The sequence below is a fragment of the Oncorhynchus mykiss genome, chromosome 11 (genome assembly GCF_013265735.2).
Source record: "Oncorhynchus mykiss isolate Arlee chromosome 11, USDA_OmykA_1.1, whole genome shotgun sequence".
NCBI classification, from domain to species: Eukaryota; Metazoa; Chordata; class Actinopteri; order Salmoniformes; family Salmonidae; genus Oncorhynchus; species Oncorhynchus mykiss.
The window spans coordinates 49,296,732-49,322,490 of record NC_048575.1 but is presented as its reverse complement, the minus strand read 5'-3'; the positions used below and the strand labels follow the sequence as shown (position 1 = coordinate 49,322,490).

The 25,759-nt window shown below is 41.3% G+C and overlaps 1 protein-coding gene across 3 annotated transcripts; it reads right to left on the bottom strand.

Moving 5' to 3' along the window:
* Positions 1–11: 11 nt before the first annotated feature.
* Positions 12–23,960, bottom strand: shoc1 (shortage in chiasmata 1). 3 transcript variants are annotated; one of them, XM_036935640.1, is made up of 30 exons: positions 23,923–23,960; positions 19,634–19,709; positions 19,171–19,300; positions 18,859–18,949; positions 18,491–18,693; positions 18,069–18,231; positions 17,762–17,867; positions 16,778–16,919; positions 16,494–16,610; positions 15,988–16,117; positions 15,031–15,125; positions 14,602–14,865; positions 14,446–14,475; positions 13,743–14,285; positions 13,417–13,593; positions 12,740–12,916; positions 12,377–12,469; positions 12,069–12,250; positions 11,821–11,893; positions 11,506–11,575; positions 11,231–11,409; positions 10,857–10,962; positions 10,640–10,751; positions 10,205–10,320; positions 10,035–10,122; positions 9,809–9,940; positions 6,505–6,654; positions 5,424–6,246; positions 5,146–5,221; positions 12–140 (listed from the first exon to the last, which is right to left on the bottom strand). In XM_036935640.1, coding segments are annotated over exons 1-30 (4,710 nt in total). In that variant the 5' UTR covers positions 23,925–23,960; the 3' UTR covers positions 12–76. The 3 variants fall into 3 exon arrangements, with proteins under 3 accessions (XP_036791535.1, XP_036791536.1, XP_021476799.2); XM_021621124.2 differs by lacking the exon at positions 12–140 and having other exon boundaries at positions 5,113–5,221; XM_036935641.1 differs by lacking the exons at positions 18,491–18,693; positions 18,859–18,949.
* Positions 23,961–25,759: the final 1,799 nt, after the last annotated feature.

Here is a 25,759-nt window from a genome sequence, read left to right as displayed (position 1 = left end):
TTATAGCTGGGCGAGCCCCTATTGTGTGACGTGTGCGGTCGTTGAGCCTCTCCTCCAGTCTGCTGCATTGTGGTGTTCAACTCAAGAGTGATGTTTCCAGCCGCAGACCACTGTGTTTCCCGTTGGGTGTTCCATTCTGTCTGTAAACAAAGAAATGACCAATAGGTTAGCGGTAAACATATGAACACTGATGTAATATCATACGTTTAACAATTTCAGAGAATATTGGAAAACTTTTACTTTCGTATCATCCACTCCTTTTTGTTGAGTCATTTCACTAAATGATTCATGAATTTTAATACGCAACAATGTGACTTTTAAAAGCTAACATTGCGCTTACAAATAAATTCCTATTGAGCTGAAACTGAGACGTTTCCCTTCCTGATCCTTCCCTTACAATTCCGGACATTTGTTCCCTTCTATGCGCAAACATCAACCATGGGTAACCCATTCAGTAAAACTTTGATATCACCAGTCCTGCTACCACTGAATTCACCCTGATTGGGCCACAAAAGGTAAAAATACCATATCCAGATTGACAGTTTAACAATGCGTGTTTTGTTATGACTATGGTAATCTTGTTGAGCCATTCCAGGGGCCACACATAAATTACAGGGGGAGCATGGGGAGCGAGCAGGCTGGTCCTTCCCTGAGCCACAAGCATGAGCGCAAGTCAAGCCATCTCTCTACAACCCCTCCTCCTCGGCCCACCTCTCCTACACCCTCTCTCTCCGCCTCCCACTTTCAACCTCCGTTTCAGATTTTTAAAAACGACGTCTAGTTTAACCAATTGTTAATGTTCTTTTTTACACCCTTCAAGTGTTGTTTCAAAGACGCAGCCTTCCATAAAAGTCTCTCTGTGTGGAGTAGGAATTTACATAATCCGATTAGGGCCTGGGATTAGCGCTGGGGCCTGGAGAACAGGCCCAATGGGGCCGGCCCTGAATTGCTGCCATTCATGGGCCTTGCTGCACTTCCAAGGGGCTGCACCTGCAATGGTGGGTTCCCCTCTCCCCTGCTCTCTCCACTCTACTCGGCCTCAGGTCTGCAGACGCACTCACAGCAGGCAGTAGGCCCCTTCAGCCAGCCAGCCAGCCAGCCAGTCCCTACGTCCCCATCCTCACACCAGGGGTGTATTCATTACGCTGATTCTGTTGCAAAACATTTAGCAACGAAACCGTTAACTCCAAACGGAAACTGTTTTGCAACAAAAACTTGAGTTTCTATTGGACAAATTCAGGTAGATCCCTCCCAGTTTTGTTCCGTTTGCTCTGTTCGCTTCCATTTGGTTCTTAAACGGTTTACGTTGCAAGACTTAATGAATACACCCCAGGGCCGCATTCAGTAGGGCCAGGGCACAACTTTGTGGAATGTTCAGATAGAAATGTATTATGTAGAATAAACATGCCTCTCTGACATGTAGAATAAGGTATCACATTGTCAGATTTATTCATGACATTTCTATCTGCAATGTTCCGCAACATTTTCCTGCTGAACGCTGCCCAGCACTCTCCCAGAGCATTTACCCCACCATGACCACGATCATAAAATTTAGCTCAGCAAAGGACTTTTATCTGAAGAGCTGTGGACTGTAGCTCGGCTTTAGCTTTGGTTTTCCTGTCACGGAGGGTGGTGTGTGGGGGTAAAGAACCAATCGGCTTGACGACCCTGAAGAAAACAACATAAAGCTCCTATGGCGAAGTGAGAAAAAAATACATTAGTCAGTTTTGTTCAATTGTAGATCTTATTGAACTGTATAAACATCAAATGCAGTAAGATATCCATGCTGTAGTGGTGTCATCAGAATAAAAAGAAACATCAGTGTAGCTACAGAAACAACTATGCAGAGACTACAATTACAAAAGTAAATGTTAACGTCTCCTTTCAACTGACGTTCACATCGAGAGCCTGTCCAATCAAAGTACTGGATCTAGAAGAACATAGTGTTATAAAACAATCAGAGTTGTAGCCTGACCTTTTGAGGTGGTTAGGAAAGAATTCTGCTTTGAAGGTTAGATTTGAACAGCCTGTTAATTCTCACAATATGTCACCTATTCAATCCAGGGCCAAAGTGTGGCAGGCAGGACCAATTACTGGACCATTACACTGACGTTGATTTAGCCTCCACGTGTTGGACTTCTTTAATCATTTTCTCCCTCAGCTTTTGTTTTGCTTGCCGTTAAAAACACCCCCTTTTGGTCTTTTTGTTAGGCTTGTTGTTAAGGCAATGTGGCCAGAGACATATAACCGAAACGAAAGGCTAGCTTGGTGGTTATTTATGGTGTGTATGTGTGTGTGTGTGTAGCTTATGGACAGAGGAGGTTTGCTGCTGGCAGGAATCAATGCCCTCGGGGGCTCTTTGTCTGAGGCTCATTCCTGCGGGAGCAGGCTTCAGTCTGCTGGCTGGTGGAGATAAGCACTCTCTCCACACTCTGAGAGACAGTGATAAGAGGATTTCTGTGCTAAATGAAAAACTACCTTTTGAGCTCTGAAATGAAGTGGGGGGGGGACTATTAGTTTTAGCTGGAAAAATAGAACCTTCATAAAATGTTCTGATTATGAAATATTATTCTATGTAAAAGTAGTATTCGTAATAATAATGTATCTGGGTATTTAATCTAATGTAAACTGACTAATTTTAGAGTGTAAAATTATTCATGTATCAAGTCGGAATGCCAAGGACTAAATTGCAGGTCAATTACAGAGAAAAAAACGATCCTTATTTTCAGTGCAGGGACAATCCATATAAATCTGAATCTCCAGCAAAAACAAATACAAAGCACATTTTACTTTCCCAATGGTTATTTCACACACACCTCCCAAATAGAATATATGTAGTATTCCTTTTGGAATTCTCTCGAACCCTGCAAAATGTTTCTCTCAGCAACTATTCACATGGCAGTGGAAATGCAGTGTCTATCTGACTACATAAAGCATTTTTACAAGTTGTAACTGAGGTATTTGGGACCAGTATAGTCTTAGTCCCTTATTGTCAGTAAATACAGTGGCTATGCTTGTGAATGGAGCTTTTATTGCAGTCCTGATGTCCAGTCCACCTGCTGTTTCTCACTGCGGCACAGCTAAAAACACTAACCATGGAGACAGTTGACTGCTACGGAAAGGTCACAGGACGAAAGCATTGGACTAGACAGAAGATGTTTAGATATGCACTAAGTGAACATTTGAATTCATGGAAATTAGTAACATACATTGATTTGAGTTCATAAATATTAATCCGGTCTTGTTCATGGTCCTGATACAATGCTTAACATGCTCTGGCAAAAGCAAAGAAAGATAGAGGACAACATTTCAGTATCTTTAACGTCATATTTTTATATGAATTTGTAAAAGCCAAAATTACACAAAACTGTCTACACGCATCCTTCTTATAAAAAGATTCACAACATTTTTATTAAAAAAACAACTTAAACAAAAATGTATGATTATTTTCCTAACAACAGTTGAACATTTAATAGTGTCCTATAAAACACTCAAGAACCTATGGTATATTACAGAGCCTTCAGAAAGTATTCATACCCCTTGACTTTTTAGAAATGTTATGTTACAGCCTGAATTTTAAATGGATTAAATTGAGATATGGGTCACTGGCCTACACACAATACCCCATAATGTCAACGTGGAATTAAACATTTAAAATGAAAAGCTGAAATGTCTTGAGTCAAGAAGTGTTCAACCCCTTTGTTGTGGCAAGCCTAAATAACTTGTATGGACTCACTCTGTGTGCAATAATAACATTTAACATGATTTTTGAATGACTACCTCATCTCTGAACCCAACACATACAATTTATCTGTAAGGTTCTTCAGTCGAGTAGTGAATTTCACCCACAGATTCAACCACAAAGACCAGGGAGGTTTTCGCAAAGAAGGGCACCTATTGTTAGATGGGTAAAAAATAAAATAAAGCAAGACATTGAATATCCCTAGTCACTCCACCTAGTCACTACAAAGATACAGACGTCTTTCCTAACACAGTTGCCGGAGAGGAAGGAAACCGCTCAGGGATTTCACCATGAGGCCAAAAACAGTTACAGAGTTTAATGGCTATGATAGGAGAAAACTGAGGATGGCTCAACAACATTGTAGTTACTACACAATACTAACCAATTTGACAGAGTGAAACGAAGGAAGCCTGTACAGAATACAAATATTAAAAAATATGCAACCTGTTGGCAACAAGTGATTAAAGTAATACTGCAAAAAAAATGTGGCAAAGCAATTCACTTTATGTCCTAAATACAAAGTCTTATGCTTCGGACAAATCCAATACAACACATTACTGAGTAGCACTCTCAATATTTCCAAGCATAGTGGTGGCTGCATCATGTTATGTGTTTGCTTGTAATAGTTAAGGACTGGGGAGTTTTTCAGAATAAAAAAGAAACTGAATGGAGCACAGGCAAAATCCTAGAGAAAAACCTGGTTCAGTCTGCTTTCCACCAGACACTGAGAGATGAATTCACCTTTTAGCAGCACAATAACCTAAAACACAAGGTCAATTATAAACTGGAGTTGCTTACCAAAAAGAAACTGAATGTTCTTGAGTGGCCAAGTTATACTTCTGATTTAAATCAATGGCAAGACCTGAAAATGGTTGTCTAGCAATGACCAACAACCAATTTGACAGATCTGGAAGAATTTTGAAATAAATAAAATGGGCAAAAGTTGCACAATCCAGGCGTGGAAAGCTCTTAGAGACTTACCTGGAAAGACTCAGCTGTAATTGCTGCCAAAGGTGCTTCTACAAAGTATTAACTCAGGGGTGTGAATAATTATGTAAATAAGATATTTCTGTATTTCATTTTCAATGCATTTCCCAAGATTTCTAAAAACACGCTTTCATTTTGTCATTATCTGGTATTGTGTATAGATGGGTGACAAACAAAATAAAAGTAATCAATTTTGAATTCAGGCTGTAACACAACAAAATGTGGAATAAGTCAAGGGGTATGAATACTTTCTGGAAGGCACTGTACCTGTATTTCTTACATACTGAATATCACTAGTTGTAGACAGGGCAAGGGACTGACAGGATTCTATCCTTGTAAGTTTTAAGAGTTTTCTGTTCATTCAGGTCATTCTTACTATTTTGCCACTTCATAAATATGAGACATTTTAGAAAAACCTTAGTCTTGTCTGTCCATCACTTCGGCCTGGCACCTTCTCATAACTGAGCTTTCCCCTCTTCAATGGCGTTAAAACTGGGGGGAAATAAGAAGAGTGAAATACATGAACAGGACAAAATAATCTTGTAATTGCTCACATTTACATAAATAATTATGTTCTTTTCACACTTCAGGCTATATTGGAACTTTTCCAAACGACTAAAGGAGTTCTCTAAAAACCTATTTAAATGCAAACTTGATTTCTCAGCACTCTAAACATGTTACTCTCAGTCTTCACCTGTGCCAGCCATCTCTGGGCCTTCTGCTCTCCTCTTCCTCTCCATCCCCGTTCTGTAACTGGTCCCATAGTCAGGTGACACACTCATGTCTCCCCTCCCCAGGGCAGTGCTGTAGGGGCTGCCACTGCTACTGCCCCCCCATGCCAGAGCTCCTCTAGGCGAGGCCAGGCTGGGGTAGTGGCTGACATCAGGGTAGTGCAGCCGGTCACTGTACCCTACTGTAGAGAACGAGTACATCTGGTTGTCGGAGTACGCTGGTCTCTGTGTGTTGGTGCTGTAGCTGAATGAGGATGAGAGGCCCGTCTGAAATTTATTTTCTGGCGCGTAGTTTCTGGGGGAGCCACAGGACTCCTGGTGCAGGGGTGCGCTGCCCGTCCACTCCTCTCCTCCTCTATTCCAGCCTACAAACTTCAGCTCATTGCTCTTCTCTACCTCCCATGGGTTGTGGCTCCAGGTGTGCTGAAAAGGGGCCTGCTGGGAGCCGAAGGAGGGACTCAAGTCCACCTGGAAGTCTGCACCGTCTTCCTTGGTCATGACAGAGCTTTCTTCATAGAAGCTCCCCGCTACACTCTCAACACTGGGGGAGCCAGCGAGGAAGCAGATGGAGTTGAATGGTTCTGGGTCGCAGTGTGTGTGGCGGTTGCAGTCGGCGTGTTGATCGCGGCTTGTATGAGTGTCGGTGTGTGTGTATTGATTGTCTCTGCTTGTGGCCCAAGGCTCAGTGGGGCTATTGTGGTCTTTCTGATGAGTGAAGTCAGTGTGAGACTCTGTGGAGGAGGCAGCCGCAGTCAGCTTGTACAGAGACGTGGTGTCACTGAAGAGCTGAAATAATAAGGAAGATAATTATTTCAAGTTTGTATTATCAATATAGCACCATCACAGAGTTTGGCTGATAAAACATAACTGAAGACAAAGTTCGGAATGATGAGGATGCAGATGTTCCATAGCATATGGAAAACGCATACATCTACATTGTAATATACAAAAAAGTAAGAGACAACCCCATATTTTCTTCCCAATGAAGGCAAGGTGTATGACAAGACTAGGAAACTTGTGAGAGGAGATGGCTGGCCAGGTCACCTTGACAACTTTGTAAGGGACCTCAGGGAGCAGCTCCTGCAGCTGTGAGAGGGAGGCCCCCAGGAGCCAGTGGAGAGAGGGGCCCCTACTCAACATCAGCTGGGCCACCAAAGGGTTCACACAGGGGAAACCTAAGAGGCACCTCTCCTCCTGGAGGGAAGACATAAGGGAAGAGCAGCCGGTGAGACCAAATAAACAAACACGTACACACACGCAAAAAGACACACACACACAGTACCAGTTATTTTTTACTATTTTCTACCTTGTCACAACACAACTGATTGGCTGAAACGCATTAAGAAGGAATGGAATTCCACAAAGGCACACCTGTTAATTGAAATGCATTCCAGGTGACTACCTCATGGAGCTGATTGAGAGAATGCCAAGAGTGTGCAAAACTGTCATCAAGGCAAAGGGTGGCTATTTGAAGAATCTCAAATATAAAATATATTTTGATTTGTTTAACACCTTTTTGGTTACTACATGATTCCATATGTGTTATTTCATAGTGTTAATGTCCTTACTATTATTCTACAATGTAGAAAATAGTAAAAATAAAGAAAAACCCTTGAATTAGTAGGTGTGTCCAAACTTTTGACTGGTACTGTACATCCAAATACACAAGAGCAAATACACATACAAACACATTCGCACACACGCACACAGACCCTCCACTGGGACAACTAATTCCCTCTGTGTAAACTGTATGCTTCCGTCATTAATTAACTAAATGATGAAAAAACTGCACTATTATACAGCACTCTGAAATTAACTACATTCATTTGGTATTAGGATCCCCATTAGCTGTTGCAAAAGCAGTATATACTCTTCCTGGGGTCCACACAAAACATGAAACATAATACAGAACATTAATAGAAAAGAACAGCTCAAGGACAGAACTAGATCCATTTAAAAATGGCACACGTAGCCTACATATCAATACATACACACAAACTATCTAGGTCAAATAGGGGAGAGGCGTTGTGCCGTGTGGTGTTGACTTATCTGTTTTTGCAATGGCTTAATATAAAACTGTACACCTTCTTGAATTTGTTCTGGATTTGGGGACTGTGAAAAGACCCCTGGTGGCATGTCTGGTGGAGTAAGTGTGTGTGTCAGAGATGAGTTTAAGTTGACTATGCAAACAATTTGGAATTTTCAACACAATGTCTCTCATAAAAAAGAAGAAGTGATGCAGTCAGTCTCTACAGAACTCTTAGCCAAGAGAGACTGGCATGAATAGTATTTATATTAGCCCTCTGATTAAAATGAAGAGCAAGACGTGCCGCTCTGTTCTGGGCCAGCTGCAGCTTAACTAGGTCTTCCTTGCAGCACTCAACCACACAACTGGCCAATATTCAAGATAAGACAAAACTGGAGACTGCGGGGCTTGCTTTTTGGAGTGCAGTGTTATAAAAGCAGAGATTCTCTTTATTACAGACAGAACTCTCCCCATTTTCACAACCATTGAATCTATATGTTTTGACCATAACAGTTTACAATCTAAGGTAACACAAAGTAATTTAGTCTCCTCAACTTGTTCTGGATCGCACCCTTCATTACCAGATTCAGCTGAGGACTAGAACTTAGGGAATGATTTGTATCAAATACAATGCTCTTAGTTTTAGAGATGTTCAGGACAAGTTTACTACTGGCCCCCCATTCCAAAACAGACTACAACTCTGTTAAGGGTCTCAGTAACTTCATTAGCTGTGGTTGCTGATGCTTATATGGTTGAATCATCAGCGTACATGGACACACATGCTTTGTTTAATGCGAGTGGCAGGTCATTGGTAAAAATAGAAAAAAGTAGAGGGCCTAGAGAGCTGCCTGCTATAGACCACACGTTACATGTTTGACATTATAGAAGCTTCCATTAAAGAAAACCCTCTTGAGTTCTATTAGATTGATAGCTCTGTATCCACGATATGGCCGAGGTTGAAAAGCCATAGCACATAAGTTCTCAACAACAGTTAATGGTCTATAATATCAACTGCTGTAATGAAATCTAACAGTACAGGTCCCACAATCTTCATATACATTTCTTTCAACCAATCATCATTCATTTGTGTCAGTGCAGTACATGTTGAGTGCCTTTCTCTATCTCTAATGCTGACAGTCTGTTAATTTGTTTACAGAGAAATAGCATTGTATTTGGTCAAACACAATTTTTCCCAACAGTTTGCTAAGAGCTGGCAGCAAGCTGATAGGTCAGCTGTTAGAACTAGTAAAGGCCACTTTACCACTCTTGGGTAGCGGAATGACTTTGGCTTCCCTCCAGGCCTGAGGACAAAGAATTTCCTCTAGGCTCAGATTAAAGATATGACGGATAGGAGTGGCTAAAGAGTCAGCTACCATCCTCAGTAGCTTTCCATCTAAGTTGTCAATGCCAGGAGGTTTGTCATTATTGATTGATTGATAAAAAAGAATCAACCAAAATTCAATCTTGCAATGCTTTTTTTTCATTATTTGTATTTTTATGCATGAGTATGATGGCTCACTGTTCGTTGTTGGCATTTCCTGCCTAAGTTTGCCCACTTTGCCAATGAAGTAATCATTAAAATAATTGGCAACATCAAATGGTTTTGTGATGAATAAACCATCTGATTTGATGAAAGATGGAGTTGAATTTGTCTTTCTGCCCATAATTTAATTTAATTTTTTATACAATTAGTCTTGGCTTCATAATACAGTTTCTTCTTCGATTTGTTGAGTTTAGTCACATAATTTCTCAATTTGCAGTAAGTCAGCCAGTCAGATGTGCAGCCAGACATATTTGCCACATCACTTTCAACCGTACAGTTTTTCCATATCCTCATCAATGGTGCCCTCACAGTTCTAACATTGAGTTTCTTAACAGGTGCATGTTTATCAATAATTGAAAGAAGCAATTTCATAAATTCATCAAGTGCAGTGTCTGGATGCTCCTTATTAATCACATCAGACCAACAACATTTCTTTAACATCATCCACATAAGGGTCACAGCTAAATCTTTTGTATGATCTCTTTTACACTATTTTAGGCCCAGCTTTTGGAACTTTGGCTTCCCTGATATAGCCACTGTATTGTGATCACTGCATCCAATGGGTACGGATACAGCTTTAGAACAAAGTTCTACAGTATCAGTAAAAATGGAATCAACACATGTGGATGATCTTGTTCCTGTCGTGTTTGTAAACACCCCGGTAGGTTGATTAATAACTTGAACCAAATGATAATAATAGCAGTGGAAAGGATGAAAATACCACATGCTACTGAGAGATAAAAAGGCAGTTTGGTAAGACTACAGTAGTTACTAGTCACCTTTGAGGAAATCACAGAAAGCCACTCTCTGTCCAGGTAGCTGAGAGGATCTCTGTCACTGGACAGCAGTGTATGGAAGGCTATCTGGCAGATCCATTTGGCAATGTCCACCACTTCTGATACAATCAGCACCTGGTATTGAGAGAAATAAGTCAGCAAAGCATTCATAGAAATGTTGTATCAGACTTGCATGGTTGATTTTGATAAGAGATTAAATGTATTTTACCTTGACATCCAGGTCCTCAGTCTTGAGGCCAAACAGCACCAGAGAGGAGTAGACCAACACCAGGTTGTTGAAGCCCTCACTGGTCAACCTACACCCACAGAGACGACCACAAAGACAACTCAAAAATGTATTCTGTGGGAAATGTGTGTGCGTTGGTGCTGAGTACTAACCCAGAGTCCTGCTGGCAGTGAAGGATGAGCCAGCAGCAGCTGTACTGCAGAGACAGAGCAGTCAGTCGAATCACTAGACTCTCACAGGCCCGCTCCTGACACAGCTCCTCCTGCTCCTGGTGATGGGGGAGACCAGAGCAAAGAACATATATGCACAGTTTGAGAATAATGTCTTAACCTACAGTTCTTCTAGGTATGAGACAGAAACAGATAGAAAAGTGTTATCAACTGGGAAATGTGGTATTCAACAATGTAATAATAGGATAGAAAGGGGAGTGTATGAAGGGAGAAGGCCATGGGCATACAGTCCATTTTGGTGGAGAGACATTCTTCTGAAGAACATTTATTGGGACACAACTAAACAATGGATAAGATCATTCTAAAGAGAGACAGAGCAAGGCTCTCTCCTCACTGAGACTGGCCAGGAGGACCTACTTGAATGATGACTGCAGTGCTTTCGTCTACTGTAATCACAGCATAGTGGTGAGTCCCTCCAAGCATCTGTAAGGACTGAGAGTGGCTCCTCTCCAATACAGTCATATTACACCTGCAACAAAGAGACACATCCTCAAACCTACTCCAAGAAATAAGGCCAATAAAGTCAACGGATTTCAGAAGTGACTTCAAATGATTCAGTGGAAAGAAGACCCACGTTGATTCCAGTATCTGAAGCAACAGAGGACAGCTGAGCAGACCCTCGGTCACAAACAACACGAAGGGGACACTCTGCTCCAGGGACCAAGACTCAGGGTCACTCACTGATGGATTAATACAAACACAGACAGGCAAGCAAACACAAATGGAAATTGATTATTATAGTGCCTTTACATCTGCATTGCTGGCTCTCTTGGGTTTAAGGCTCGGTTTCTGTATAAGCACTTTGTGACAACTGCTGTTGTAAAAAGGGCTCTATAAATACATTCGATTATCATAATTGATCGATCATTTCAGAATTCCATGAGAAAGGGCCAAGAAGCAATTAACACCATTTAAAAGAATCATCTTCCTGCTGAGTTCAATACAAACCAGAGGCATTAGGTATCCTGGTCTGGAAGGTGATGTGTGTGATGTTCCTCTCTGTGCAGATGGTAGCCCAGGGCGAGTGTTCTGTGTTGCTGTACTCCACCACCAGGGAGAAACAATCCCAGGGGAAGTCTGCTCCCATGTGCTGACTACACACCACCACACAGCAGCTACGCTGCAGGCTGGGAGAAGGGAGAAGGCATGACAGTATAATTTCTCAATAGGAGTTCCAATAAACAAAAGAAGTATGTATAAATAGAGTTTTGGGAGATACTCGCCTATCTAGAACTTTCGAACCCTCCAGCTTACTTCGACTCTCCTCAGGATACACTGCAGCTACAGTCTCACCTGGGACACACACACACGAGCACACACACACACACACACACACACACACACACACACACACGCACTCAGATAGGGTGGGGCTGATTAGTAAAGTAATCTTGCATAAGACTATTAAATAAAAAAACGTGAGCAAGTGTAAGATAAATGCACCGCAACAGGCCATGTCTGCTGGAGTTGGCATTACTGAGTAATACAAACTAGACAATATTAGGTCAAGTCTGAGAGAAGCGAGAAAGTTTCCTTACCTGTGACTTGGCTCAGGGCTTTAATGAGCATAGCTCTGGCACAGTCCAAGTCCATTGTTATTATCACCAGAACCTACAATATTAAACGTATTTACCTCTGAAATACTACAGTCATCAATTGTGATGACTTTCATTGTGGTAAAGTTCACATACTGTAGATCTTATCGTGCCTTTTAGCTGTCATGTTGAATTAAGTGCAACTTTTTCTTTTCATATCCATATGCATTTTGATAGGAAAGAAAACTCACATTGGAGTTTTGGACCCCTTTGCTCTTGCTCTGCACCCATGTGGTCAGCTGTTCCTGCAGTTCCAGTATCTTAGGGTTGGGCTCTTGTTTTTTCTGACTGAGATACAGAACAATCTCCAGCTTTCTCACCAGCTTGTCCAGACTCTGCCCCACGCAGGCCTCTGTGGCCTTGGATAGGTACTCTGTTACAGGACCAAAAAGAGGGGAATTCCAGATGTATAGCGGACAAAATCGTATTTGCGATCAATTAAAAGCATTGTTGAATAGTAGTGTGCTAGAGGTGACATTTTCAACTCCTGTATACTGACCCACTGCAGTGCTGAGGTCACACTTGAAGAGCAGGTCCTTCACTGTCACAAGGACATGTATCAGTGCCACATAGTTAAACAAAGCCTCTGGGTCTGCAACACAACATCAAACAACTTCTTCTATATGTCAGGCCATAAAATGAGACGTTCAGATTCAAATACCAGGCTGCAGTATATTATTACCTTAATTTGTATTACTTTAATCCTTTCAATCGTGGCTTAAACACGGTTTATCAGAAATCTACTAAACAAATGGAAAGTCAAGGAAGAACACGCCAGAATAAGCCAACACATATATACACCAGTGTCCAAGCATGATGGATGCCTGACTGGTTGTGTTTGGTAAATGTGTGTGTGTCTCACCCTGGCCCTGTCGAATACTGAGCTCCTTCTCCTGCTGTTTCAGTAGGAAACGTGTGTGGTCTGGGTACAGGTTGCTGTAGTCTCCACAGGCTGTGTTGGTCAGTCCCAACTCCCTAGCTCTGGACAGGCAGGGCAGAGCAAACGCCTGCAGCTCTCTGTACGCCCAGAACTGACTCTCTGCAGCACAGAGGGAGGGGAGGCAGCTGTAACTGTGCTCAGAATTGGACGTGTGTCATGGTTAGCAGCTTGATGTTTATTGGGATGAATCTTGTCCTGGAGGCAGAGCTGAGTGATATCCTCTAGATTGGCCAGCTACAAAGTCCAAATTGACTATATATCGTAATAATTCATGAAATGGTCTTAATTTAAGGTTAGGGTTAGGGATAAGGTAAGCAGTGTGGTTAAGGTTAGGTTTTAAAAAATATTTTAGGACATTGTGGCTGTGCCAGCTAGTGACCACTCTGCAGAGCTGCCTTCAGTACATGAGTCATCACAATAATTGCCAACCTGCTCATGGTTAGGGGACGATGGAATCAGTTTTCACAGCATCGTCTGCATTTGGTTATCAATATACTGTAGCTATGTAAATGTTTAGTAACAGTATTTAGCTATTAATATAGGTGAACATATTTAGTAGGATTATTTAGTTCAATGTGAACCACAGTACTGCACTGTACCTGTGGCTTGGACGTGTATGACTTTGCTGTTATGTCTGTCCTCAGGGACAGGCTGAATGATTTCCTCAGGGTCTCTGATGTCATTTCCTGTGACTGCATAGGCAACAGGCTTTACATCGAAGCCAGGCCTCATTTCTGTCGTAGGTGGCTGTGGTGTCTGCTGCTCCACCTGTGCCACTGAAAATCACTCACTTACTTATAAGTTAAATGCTTAGAGGGCCTAAAATAATCTCACAAACCCATGTTGCTGTGAATACTGCTTGTCATGGTGAATTACCATGAACATGGACAGTAAAATATCATATCGTATCTATTTAATACTCTACCTGGGGTGCTTGTATGGTTTTGAGGCGACACCGAGACGTAGGTTCTCTGTTGGGCCCTTAACATCATGAAAGTGGACAGAGGGTCTAAGTCCTTCTGAGGTTTAGCCACTGGGAGACTCATGTGACGGTATCTCACACTGGGTCTGGGGGTTGGGAGTTTGGATACATTAGCTCTCTGGTCAGGTAAACCCTCCTTCTTCTGAGGTCTAACGGCATGGTTTAACTTCTCCAGATAAGTAGTGGTGGTAGCCTGTGCTGCTGAGATGGCCACACTCCCAGCTCTCTCTTTCTCATGAGAAGTTGAAACAGCCTGCGTTGAAAAGACCACAGTCCCAGATCTCTCTTTCTCTTGGGAAGAAGTAGATGCTTGGGCTGTGAGGGCCACATTCCCGGTCCTCTCTCTCTCCTGGGAAGTGGCAAAAGCTGGTGCTGAAACGACTGTGTTCCCAGCTCCCTCTCTCTCCTGATGATACGGCACAACCATGGGCGTTGCATTCTTCAGGATAGACCTGCCTTTGATCTCACTTGGTGGGCCTGACAACTCTAGGGACAGAAAGAGGAGTGAGATCCAGAACTTTGCTGCAGCCATATTATACACCTTTTCAATGTATTTTGAAGCACTGCGGAAGATAGCGGCAGCAAGGTGATTATTATATTATATGGTAATAAACTGATTCATATATCGGCCTGATATTAAACTTACCAGAGTCATCTACAGATTCCCTCAATATATCTGTAAAACAAGATAACACAACATCCTCAATAAGTTTCACGCTTTGAAAGAATTTACAAAGTTACCTAGACAGGTAGCTAGCAATACTGCAGTGGGACAATAGTTTTATAGATCAGTCAAACTTACTGTCCATCTGGCAGGGTGATAGTAGTGTGAAGTCCTCTATCATACTGCTCAATGTCTCCATAAGATGGGGTTGGTCTGAGATCATCATACTCTCAGTGAAGTCAGAGGAACCATTCCCATACATCCCTATCAGTTCTGGTGAGTTTGTTCCCAGAAGTGATAGTTCCATTCCTTCATCGAGTCTCACAGAGTTGTCCCGACCAATCCCTAATAAGACTTCGCTCAAAGGCTGGAGCTGCACAACGGATTCTGACTTCTGAGGCTCTGTTAGCATTTAGCAAAGAGAAGAAAATGTATTCTTAGTAATGCACTGTTGCTAACAACGCAATGTGCAAAATGCAGCATGAATACAGGCAAAGGAGGTGTGATAAGTCTTGTTATGTCTTGTTATGTCACACACCTCATCCAACTACAGTACTATGCTCTTACCTGCCAAAAGAAAGCCCACTACCAAGTCAAGGTGCTTCTCTGCCCTCCAAAGTGCCTCTTCCATCTCCTCCTGATCTTTCTCAGACACAAAATAACTACAAGACAATCACCGGCCCCATGAGACTCTGCATCACTTAGTGGCACGCTGCATCACTTAGTGGCACGCTGCATCACTTAGTGGCACGCTGCATCACTTAGTGGCACGCTGCATCACTTAGTGGCACGCTGCATCACTTAGTGGCACGCTGCATCACTTAGTGGCTCGCTGCATCACTTAGTGGCACGCTGCATCACTTAGTGGCACGCTGCATCACTTAGTGGCACGCTGCATCACTTAGTGGCACGCTGCATCACTTAGTGGCACGCTGCATCACTTAGTGGCACGCTGCATCACTTAGTGGCACGCTGCATCACTTAGTGGCACGCTGCATCACTTAGTGGCTCGCAGCATCACTTAGTGGCTCGCTGCATCACTTAGTGGCTCGCTGCATCACTTAGTGGCTCGCTGCATCACTTAGTGGCTCGCTGCATCACTTAGTGGCTCGCTGCATCACTTAGTGGCACGCTGCATCACTTAGTGGCACGCTGCATCACTTAGTGGCTCGCTGCATCACTTAGTGGCTCGCTGCATCACTTAGTGGCTCGCTGCATCACTTAGTGGCTCGCTGCATCACTTAGTGGCACGCTGCATCACTTAGTGGCACACTGCATCACTTCGTGGCATGCTTACAGAGCCATATATAGAGATATAATGTACTGTGTAAATGGTGCAGCACACTTAGTGATGGAATCTCAGAACAAACAACATTGCAGGTTGCTAGATCCTGTATCCTGATATAAGCAGCCACATCTTCAGTGGTAGAACACGCCAAGGAATGTACCCCAGATATGAAAAATACATGGTATTATCTCTCTAGTCTTACTCTCACACTGGTGAAAGGTCAAGAGGTGACTTACTATCTATAGAGTGGAGAGATCTGCTCAGCTGGGAGTTGGGAGGAGGCCAGACAGAGCTGGGTCAGGTTGGGCTTGGTAGAGGGGGTGAGGGGTAGGTCCATCTCCATCTGAGTAGGCAACACCAAGTGATCTGATAGGAGGGGGGGGTGGAAATTCTAATAATTCACACATTGATTTGGTTATACCATATGTCAATAATACATTGTACAGTGTATGTAGCCATTCTGTTGATTTATTGACTCTTGACACATAATGAGAATATACAGTAAAGTAAGATCTACAGTAAAGTGAGATCTACAGTAAAGTAAGATCTACAGTAAAGTGAGATCTACAGTAAAGGGAGATCTACAGTAAAGTGAGATCTACAGTAAAGTAAGATCTACAGTAAAGTAAGATCTACAGTAAAGGGAGATCTACAGTAAAGGGAGATCTACAGTAAAGGGAGATCTACAGTAAAGTGAGATCTACAGTAAAGTAAGATCTACAGTAAAGCGATAGTTTTGTACCTGATGACTTGAGATCCAGCAGCATTTCATTAATCTCACAGTGAGAGTCATTGACTGGCAGCCTTGGCACTTCAAACTGGGATATGTCTACTGACTCCAGTGCATCTGGGGGAGTTGCTGAAAGAAAGAAGATAAAACAGGTTGTTATTGGTAAGGAATATTTATTCTCAATGACTTAACTGGCTAAAGGTTAAATAAACAGATGACACAGGACTTTGTGATTAGCCTCAATCACAGTCATTCTACACGGTAAATGCTGTTCCTAGATATAGTTACCCCCCCACCTTTAGTGAGCATATCCAGGCAAGAGGTTCGCTCCTCTATCAATTCAGGTACAACATTCAATAGTTTAGGAATATTTGAAAAAGGGAGGCAATCTTCCCTCCTGGGTGTGCAGGTGTCCATTTCAACAGGTAACATCAGAGACTATAAGAAAGGAATAACATTGAATCATTTATACAATCTGGTAACTATATTTGCTAAACAGATATAATCTTCCTCCTCAGTGTCCTGTATGATCATCTCTTCATTCTCTATGATTGTATTTGTACTAAGGTTTTTTTGGGACAAACCTTGAGCCTTTCTTTATTAGATCAACTGGTGCTGGGGATCAGCTTGACGGTAAGGATGCATTACTTTGATTTCATCATCAGGATTTGGATCAGAACAAAGTATACATAATGAATCTCTTTTATGTATGGTAAATATTGTATACATAAATGCAAGTGCTAAAGAAAAGCCAAGAAAATTACTTTAAAATGCTGCATGAATAAATGTAAAAAATGGTAAAGCAAAGCGAAACCTAAATGCCTGTGAAGCCTTACGGATTTTTGTTTAAAGATGCACTACGCAGAAATCGCTTAATTTCAGTTTATGTGACAAAACGAGCAGTCATAGTGTAGAGTATCATTGTACCATCTAAACCGCTGCAAAACATATTTTATTTTTAGCTTTGTACACCAGCTTCAAACAGCTGAAACTACAATATTTTTGGTTATGGAAAAGACGCAAAAATGAAACTTAAGAACGGGAAGCATAAAAATAGAGCACATAGAACAGATCTACCGCTTCTTCAGACCTATAACTCACATTTCTATGTGAATTTAGTTGGGTTGCCAGAAAAGTTACATATTGTAGCTTTAAATGTGTATACCCTGTTTATAAAGATTGTCTTTGTTTTGCATACTGTGTTGCAAAGTATGACTATATTTTGTTGCATTTGTTGTTAATAAAACATTAAAATAATAATAATAATACAAATAAATGACCTCTTCATTCAACAACGACTCTTTGCTAAAGTCCTCGTCAGTGTTTGAACAGGTTTCGGAGCTTTCCGTCTCTCCATCAAGGGGTACCTCATAGGCCACACAGTGCCTGAAAGCCCAATTGACAAAACAAAACAAAAACGGATCATTAAGTAATACTACACAACAAAGACAACTGTATATTACCACCATGAATTAAAATATCCTTAATGAATTGAAAATTGCCCATGGTTTTCTATAAGGATGATTAAGAATTTAATTCCAATTCTCTTACTGAGTTCACTGAAATGACCCCAATACTGTTGCCTACCTGAATATAGCTTCCTCTGACAGGGTGCCTCCAGTGGAGCTGAGAAGAGGATCTGACACAGGCAGATTCCTCAGTCTGGACAACTTGGCTTTCATGGAGGGCAGATGTTTCCTGAACTGTGGCAAGTGATCAGAAAACAGAACCTCCTCTGGCATGACAAGATCTGAGAGGAAAATACAGTTTTGGTTATATCAGTACATGTCCACATAGTTATTTTGCGACTTGTTTCTTTTAACTTACCTCTACTGACATAGACACTGCTTATAGCAGATACCTTAGGACAGGATATCTCTGGATATGTAATTCAAAATAACTCCAAGGGAGTTTCCTCTTCATTGTTATTCATCCAATAACAGGAAAATAACATTGTCTGATACACAGTGTAGGAATATTTGCATTGAAGCATTATGTTATGAACTGACCATCACGCTGATGTCTTGGGCTCATTTTCTCTCCTGTGCTCTTGCTAAAGGATTCATTACAGACAAAGTGTCCCTTGTCCTTCCTAGCCTCTCGCAGGACCCACGCTGCTTCATCTCTATCTAAGTCAAGCTGCGAGTTAGGGTTGGAGCTCGGTATCACCTCCAGAAGATCCACTCTCATTTGGGTCAGACTAACACTCAACCTGAAAAATGACATCATGATAAGAAAACCCTGTCAAATGTAGCGCATACAATCCTTCAGTAACTTCTCAGGTGTAAACTGAACTTTAAGCATTTGGATTGTCTTTCAACACACATACTGTAGATGTACAGTAGCCTATATACATATATTCAAATTAAGTGTTTACTTCTCAAGAGAGTATGTTGGTTGTCCTTTAATGCCCAAGTCATCTAGTAAAGATCCACTGACAAACAGTTTGCAGTTGGAAATCACATTCCCTGTCAAAACATGGAATAGGAAAAACTTGCCTATGAGTCCTTATCTAACCACTGCTGATGCAATAATGTAAATGTTTAAACTTCTTCCTATAGATAATCATAATCATACAAATCTATGTTGGCCATATATAATTGAAGCATTTACATTGAAAAACCTTGGAATAGGGCCAACTGCTGGGTAGTCGGGTAGATAAGTAATTAAAAAGAGTAACTCAACATACCTCTGCTCCATGGTTTCCTGTAGGTGACCTCAGGGGGGTTACCAGTGTGGGGGTAGAGGTCACTGCTACCCAGATGGTAGGGCATTGGCAGGGCCAGCCAGTTCATGGTCAATTTGAGACTAGTAGAAGCCTATAGATTGAGACAACGATGCAATCTAACATCAGACCAAGGTTCAAATAAAACAATTTTATATGAGATGGCAAGGTAAACTACTTTTTTTCAGCATGGCTGCAGTTATAGGTACAAGGCAAAGCCGAAAATAATACCTTGAATAAATAATTTCAAATACTTTAGCTGTACTCGATTGAGTTTGACTGTTGCAATGGAAGCAATACAAAATAAAAAGTTTGGTAACAATATACAACACTAATTTATGTTTACTAAAAATAATAAACAGGGGATAAATCATTGGCTAACACACAGGCTTCAGATAGAGGGGAAAGGCCTAAGTAGTCAACTCACCTCAGAAGAATAGTCGAGAGCTCTATACTTGACTGCTGAGAAAATATGACTTGAGAAAGAGCACCCATCTTCAGACCTGGAGGGGGACAAACAAAAGTAGAGCAAGAATAGAGAGTCAAGATCTGAGTAGCACTTGTTGTGCAGAATTTTTATAACTCTAATAGATTGATCATATTAGAAAAACAGACTTAAATGATGGATATTGGTCCTGTAACGCTAACATACTGTATTTGCATGACTTATTAGCTATAGTATTGTGTGACGTGGTGACGTGAGCCAGTGGCTGCATGAACATAAACACACAAACTAACACAGGTATTTGGACTGTGTCAGATGCAACAGATTGTAAACCAAAAAAAAAAAAGAAAAAAACAACAATGTATCACTACTAAAGAGAAGAGCATTCCATCAGCCCAGGTTTGATTGTGTTTCAAATATTTTAAAATAATAAATGATTAATTCGAGCAGAATATAGTATTTTGTATCATGGCTCCTTATTGTATTTTGTCTTAAAACATTTGCATTTGTTTGACTTGTGAAATGCACTCCAACTCAAAGATTAATGTACATTTGACAGATATTTTATTTAAAAAGAAGGTACACAATGAGTACATCCATATATTTTAAGAATGTACTTGGCTTCATGTTGTCAATATCCAATGAAAATGTCTGATGGCAATCTTTGAGAACTCAGTTAGGGACACAGTAGGAAGCAACGTGGGTGGTGTGCCGGCTGTAATGAGTTTTTCACCTACAGTATAATGTGATTTAAATCACATTTCAGAGACTGGAAATTCCTGACCACTATCTTGATTTCATGTCCACAGATACTCCCAGGTGTATTTTTCAGACGAGCCAAACTACAACCAAAGAGGAGATGAACACCACTGATTTCCAAAGGCACACACCTGTCAATATAAGGTCCCACAGTTGACAGTGCATGTCAGAGCAAAAACCAAGTCGTGAGGTAGAAGGAATTGTCCATAGAGCTCAGAGACAGTATTGTGTCGAGGCACAAATCTGGGGCAGGGTACCAACAAATGTCTGCAGCAATGAAGGTCTCCAAGAACACAGTGGGACCACCCAGACTCTTCCTAGAGCTGGCCACCAGGCCAAACTGAGCAATCGGGGGAGAAGGGCCTGGGTCAGGGAGGTGACCAAGAACCTGATGGTCAATCTGACAGAGCTCCAGAGTTCCTCTGCGGAGATGAGAAAATCTTACAGAAGGACAACCATCTCTGCAGCACTTCACCAATCAGGCCTTTATGGTAGTGGCCAGACGGAAGCCACTCCACAGTAAAAGGCACATGACAGCCCACTTGGAGTTTGACAAAAGGCACCTAAAGACTGTCAGACCATTCGAAACAAGACTCTCTGGTCTTGAACTCTTTGGCCTGAATGCCAAGTCACATCTGGAAGAAACCTGACAGTATCCCGAAGGTGAAGCATGGTGGTGGCAGCATCATGCTGGGGGGATGTTCTTCAGCGGCAGGGACTGGGAGACTAGTCAGGATCGAGGGAAAGATGAATGGAGCAAAGTACATAGAGATCCTTGATGAAAACCTGCTCCAGTGCACTCAGGTCCTCAGACTGGGGCTTAGGTTCACCTTCCAACAGGACAACGACCCTAAGCACACAGCCAAGACAACACTGGAGTGGCTTCGGGACAAGTCTCTGAATGTCCTTGAGTGGCCCAGCTTGAGCCCGGACATGAACCCAATCAAACATCTATGGAGAGACCTGAAAATAGCTATGCAGCAATGCTCCCCATTCAACCTGACACAGCTTGAGAGGATCTGCAGAAAATCATAGGAGAAACTCCCCAAATACAGGTGTGCCAAGCTTGTAGCTTCATACCCAATAGGACTTGAGGCTGTAATCGCTGCCAAAGGTGGTTCAACAAAGTACTGAGTAAAGGGTCTGAATACTTATGTAAATGTGATATTTTTAATGTTTACATTTTTTAAAAACAATTTGCAAACATTTCTACAAACCTATTTTTACTTTGTCATTATGGGGAATTGTGTTTAGATTGATGAGGGGAAAAACAAATGTAATCCATTTTAGAATAAGGCTGTAACGTAACAAAATGTGGAAAAAGTCAAAGGGTCTGAATACTTTCCGAACGTACTGTATACTGTTTGCCAAGTCTCCTACTTTGTAGTTGGCCTTCCTGTTAACGGTTGGGTGATGTGGCTGATTTTGACTGACTCTGGGTTGGCTGCAGAAATCTTCATCCTCAAGTTGAGCATGACTGAGATCCTCCACTGCATAGATAACGTATACAACCGTTATGGGAGTTAACATCCCTGGAAAAGTAGCATCCTTCATGTGGGATTTTATCTGGATTGGTTGTCCCCTGTTCCAGTGCTGTGTCTGTGCAGAGCACTACCTGGCGGTGGTCCACCCTGTGGTTTTCTTAAAGTTCAGACCCCCTAGATACAGGGTGTTGTGTAGTGGTTTAGTTTGGTTTGTAGTTGTGGTTAATTATGTGGTCTTTGGTATCTTCTATCCTCATGTACCATACTATAGGACCTTGGTCTTATTCCTGATTATTTTTGGTGATGTTGTTTTGCTGCCTCTCAGTTCTCAAGGCTCTTAAACAGCCCGGGCCCAGGGAACGAGAGAGGAAGGTGGGAAATAACATGAAGGTCTTTAGGATCCTTTTGACTCTCATGACTACCATATGTGGCGGTAATCTATGTCCCGTTACTAGTTGTTTTCATCCTGTTTGATTATTAAATATAGTGGAATTGTTTCCAGTGTTTGCATCACCGTGGCTGTGTTCTGTGGGTTAGTGCAGCCCCTTCTCTACCTCCACAGGACTGGCAAACTGCCATGTATGAAATCAAATCCAATTTTACTTGTCACATGCTCCAAATACAACAGGTGTAGGTAAACCTTACAGTGAAATGCTTACTTACAAGCCCTTAACCAACGTTGCAGTTTTAGGGGTACAAAATATAGCTATCTTAGGCTATATTCTTTGAGAATTAAACAACTAAACAGATTCCCAGACTGTAGCTTTTAAATCCTGATATTAGGCTAAGCCATGGGTTTTCAAAGTGGGGTCTGCAGGGGGTTCGCAGCCAGACCTCAAAATGAAAATACATGAAAAATGAATATTACTAACAGATGAAACAACTTTTGGCCAAAGGATCTGTGAAATAAGTTCAAAGTGTGTAATACAATGTAATATTATGTTCTTAACCCTGGGCAACATGGGCCTGGGAGGCTCAAAGGGATATTGGTAGGCACAGTACTCCACCACTTATACATTTCTTAACTCAAAACATGTATTTATTTTCACATCAATGCACTGTAATTTAAGGCTTAAAACTTTAAAGTTTTCTCTCTGCCTCATGGCTAAATGTGTAGAATTGCAGCATATTAGCGTTAAAGCGGCAACAACCCAAAATCTCTGCCTCATGGAAAAATATGTAGAATTGTAGAACATTTGCTTGAACAATGCAAAACTTCCTCTCCAGGCCGAGACTTGGTTCATCCAGCCATGCACTGCAGATGTCATAGTAAAACTCCTTGTAGACTATTTTTATCGCACTCCTGTTGTGTTATGATTATGAGGGGGTCCCTGATGAATTTGCTATCACAAAATGGGATCCCTGGTCCCCCCAAAATTGAGAACCCCTGGACTAGGCTATATGTTGTTCTGTTAGCTAATAGTTTATTGTAGCTGTAAATTAGCTACACCTTGTGATTAATTTGAGTTAGTACACCCTGTTGAAGATAAACTCCTCTGATATAGGCCTTAGTAGGGAGCACTTGGCCAATGCTGTACTGTATTTTGTACAATACATTACCCAGGGCCTAAATAGCTTACTGTATGATCTTTAGTTATGCGTTTTTTTTGCTAAAGAGATATTAAATATATTATAATGAGTATAGTGTTGTACAAAACCAATGTCTTCTTTGTAATAGAAATTATGCCTAATTTAGTTATCTACTATTCTCATGAAGTACATTAAGCAGTATATTACAAGGATTCTGTTAGCTAACTCTTTTTAAATTGACATTCGTTCTCTGGTATGATGTTGGATAGCCAACCAGGCTACAGAGGCTAACTAACCTAGCTAGCTAACGTTAGCTATCTTCACTGCCAAAACATATCAAATGTGGGTTAGCTGAGCTAGCTATCAAGCTCTGGACATGGACTCAAGCTCTCTCTAAAAAAAAATAACAGGAATACAGTTAGTTGTATATGACCAACCATACATTTTTGTTCAATACTTATAGCTAGCTAGCTAGCTACGTTATTATATGACACTTACATGGCGGCGCCAATGACCTCCCTTCATCTAAAAACAAACCTCTTCTTTACTTCAGTCTCACCTCACCTTTCGATGCCCTCGTGACTTTCACTTGACAGATAACCATGACGTCACGACTCGGCCTTCTCCCAGGATCTCGGTTTCCACTAGACAATACAGCCACAAAGTCAGATTCACAGCCACAAAGTCAAAATTGTCTACATAAATTTGCTTTTTGGTCTTCATTTAAGGCTATAGTTAGGCGTAGGGTTCGCAGTGTGGTTACGATTAGGGTGACAGTTAGGGTTAGAATGATTGCAAGAAGATACATTGTAGAAATGGCCGGGGGTATAGCCATAATGATGACTTTGTGGCTGTGTTATCTAGTGACGACTCAGGATCTCTGCTCCCATCCTTCACGCAGAATTATATTTGTATGCTTCCTTGAGCTCAATGATATGATAATTCGACACTGAACACAGAGTTGACATTCATGAGGAAAAGTGTTTGATCACAGAATATTGATCTTTCCTTCATGAAATATTGTAATTTTGTGCATAATATAAATGTTCATCTTCAGTTTTTATCATCTCTTAGTACTGGTATTGCATCTATTTCATTCTGAACTTGTTATTAATACATGTAATTATAAAAGGTTTAGCTACCGACAGAGTAAAGAGTGTGTATTTTATTGCATGTAGGCTATTTTAAGAACATATTATTTATGATAATGCTGATAATAAAACTATATGAACAATTAAAAACACTGAAAACATGTTCACTTGCATGTTATCACAAATAAGAATACAAAACCTTTTTTACACAGTCACAATTTTACAAATAGATATCATTGAACATTATGCTGACATTACCAAGTGTGACCCATCTGAAAAAGTCAGTTATCACGATGACTGTCATGTCTTCTTACAAAACCTGACAAAGGGATACAAAAGGTTCAGTAGGCGATGTATTAAGTCAGATTTGATCAATATACTGAAAATAATTGCACATATAGAACATGTCATATATAGGCATACACACAAAAATGACCAAAGCAAAGACTCCAATTGATCCTCCAGCAAAAAGTGATGAAGCCTTCATTATGTAGGATGTACCTACCAAATGAGAGAAAACAACTTACAACAATCTGATTAAACCACAACAAAGCCAAAGGGATAAAGATGAGGAAAGGGAACCTTTACCTCTCCCTTTTGCCCAAATAACACAAGTGTGCTTGAAATCCTAGAAAATAGTTCCAATGGCACAGTATGACTAATAGCACAGGAGTTCAATAAGATCAACAATCAACATAACTTTGTTAAAGACCTTCAAAACTGTCATTCCTTTCTGATGAATAAACTCCACCTATAATTTATTTCCAATGCATAGTAGTCGGTCTTGCCCCTCCCCCATTGACTGACAGCTTGTGATATGATGTAATAGTCTCTGCCATTCTGTAGTCGCGTGTTGTAGTAGACATCATAGTAGGTTCCGTCGGCCACAGTTAGGGTCATCTCGTTCCCCTCATCCCTCAGATGGACCTGGGCAGTGACGCACTGTCCATGGGACTCCCTCTGACTGGAGGAGACTGGATTCTTAGGAGAGCTGCAGTCAAACACACGGGTCTCCTCCAGTGCCACCTGGAAGAAACTGTAAACCCAGGAACAAAAGAGAAAAGTGTTTGTGTCATAATAGAGAGTGGCAGACGTCACTGGGTCCATTTCAAGATATTAAATCAGCATTTAGTGAGGTAGAGGGATAGAGGTAAAATTATTAATTATTTAACTGGGTCCACAGTGTTAGCTGATCTGTGTAGCCACAGTGGCAATGGAGCCTCAACTTCTCTATAAAGATGTAT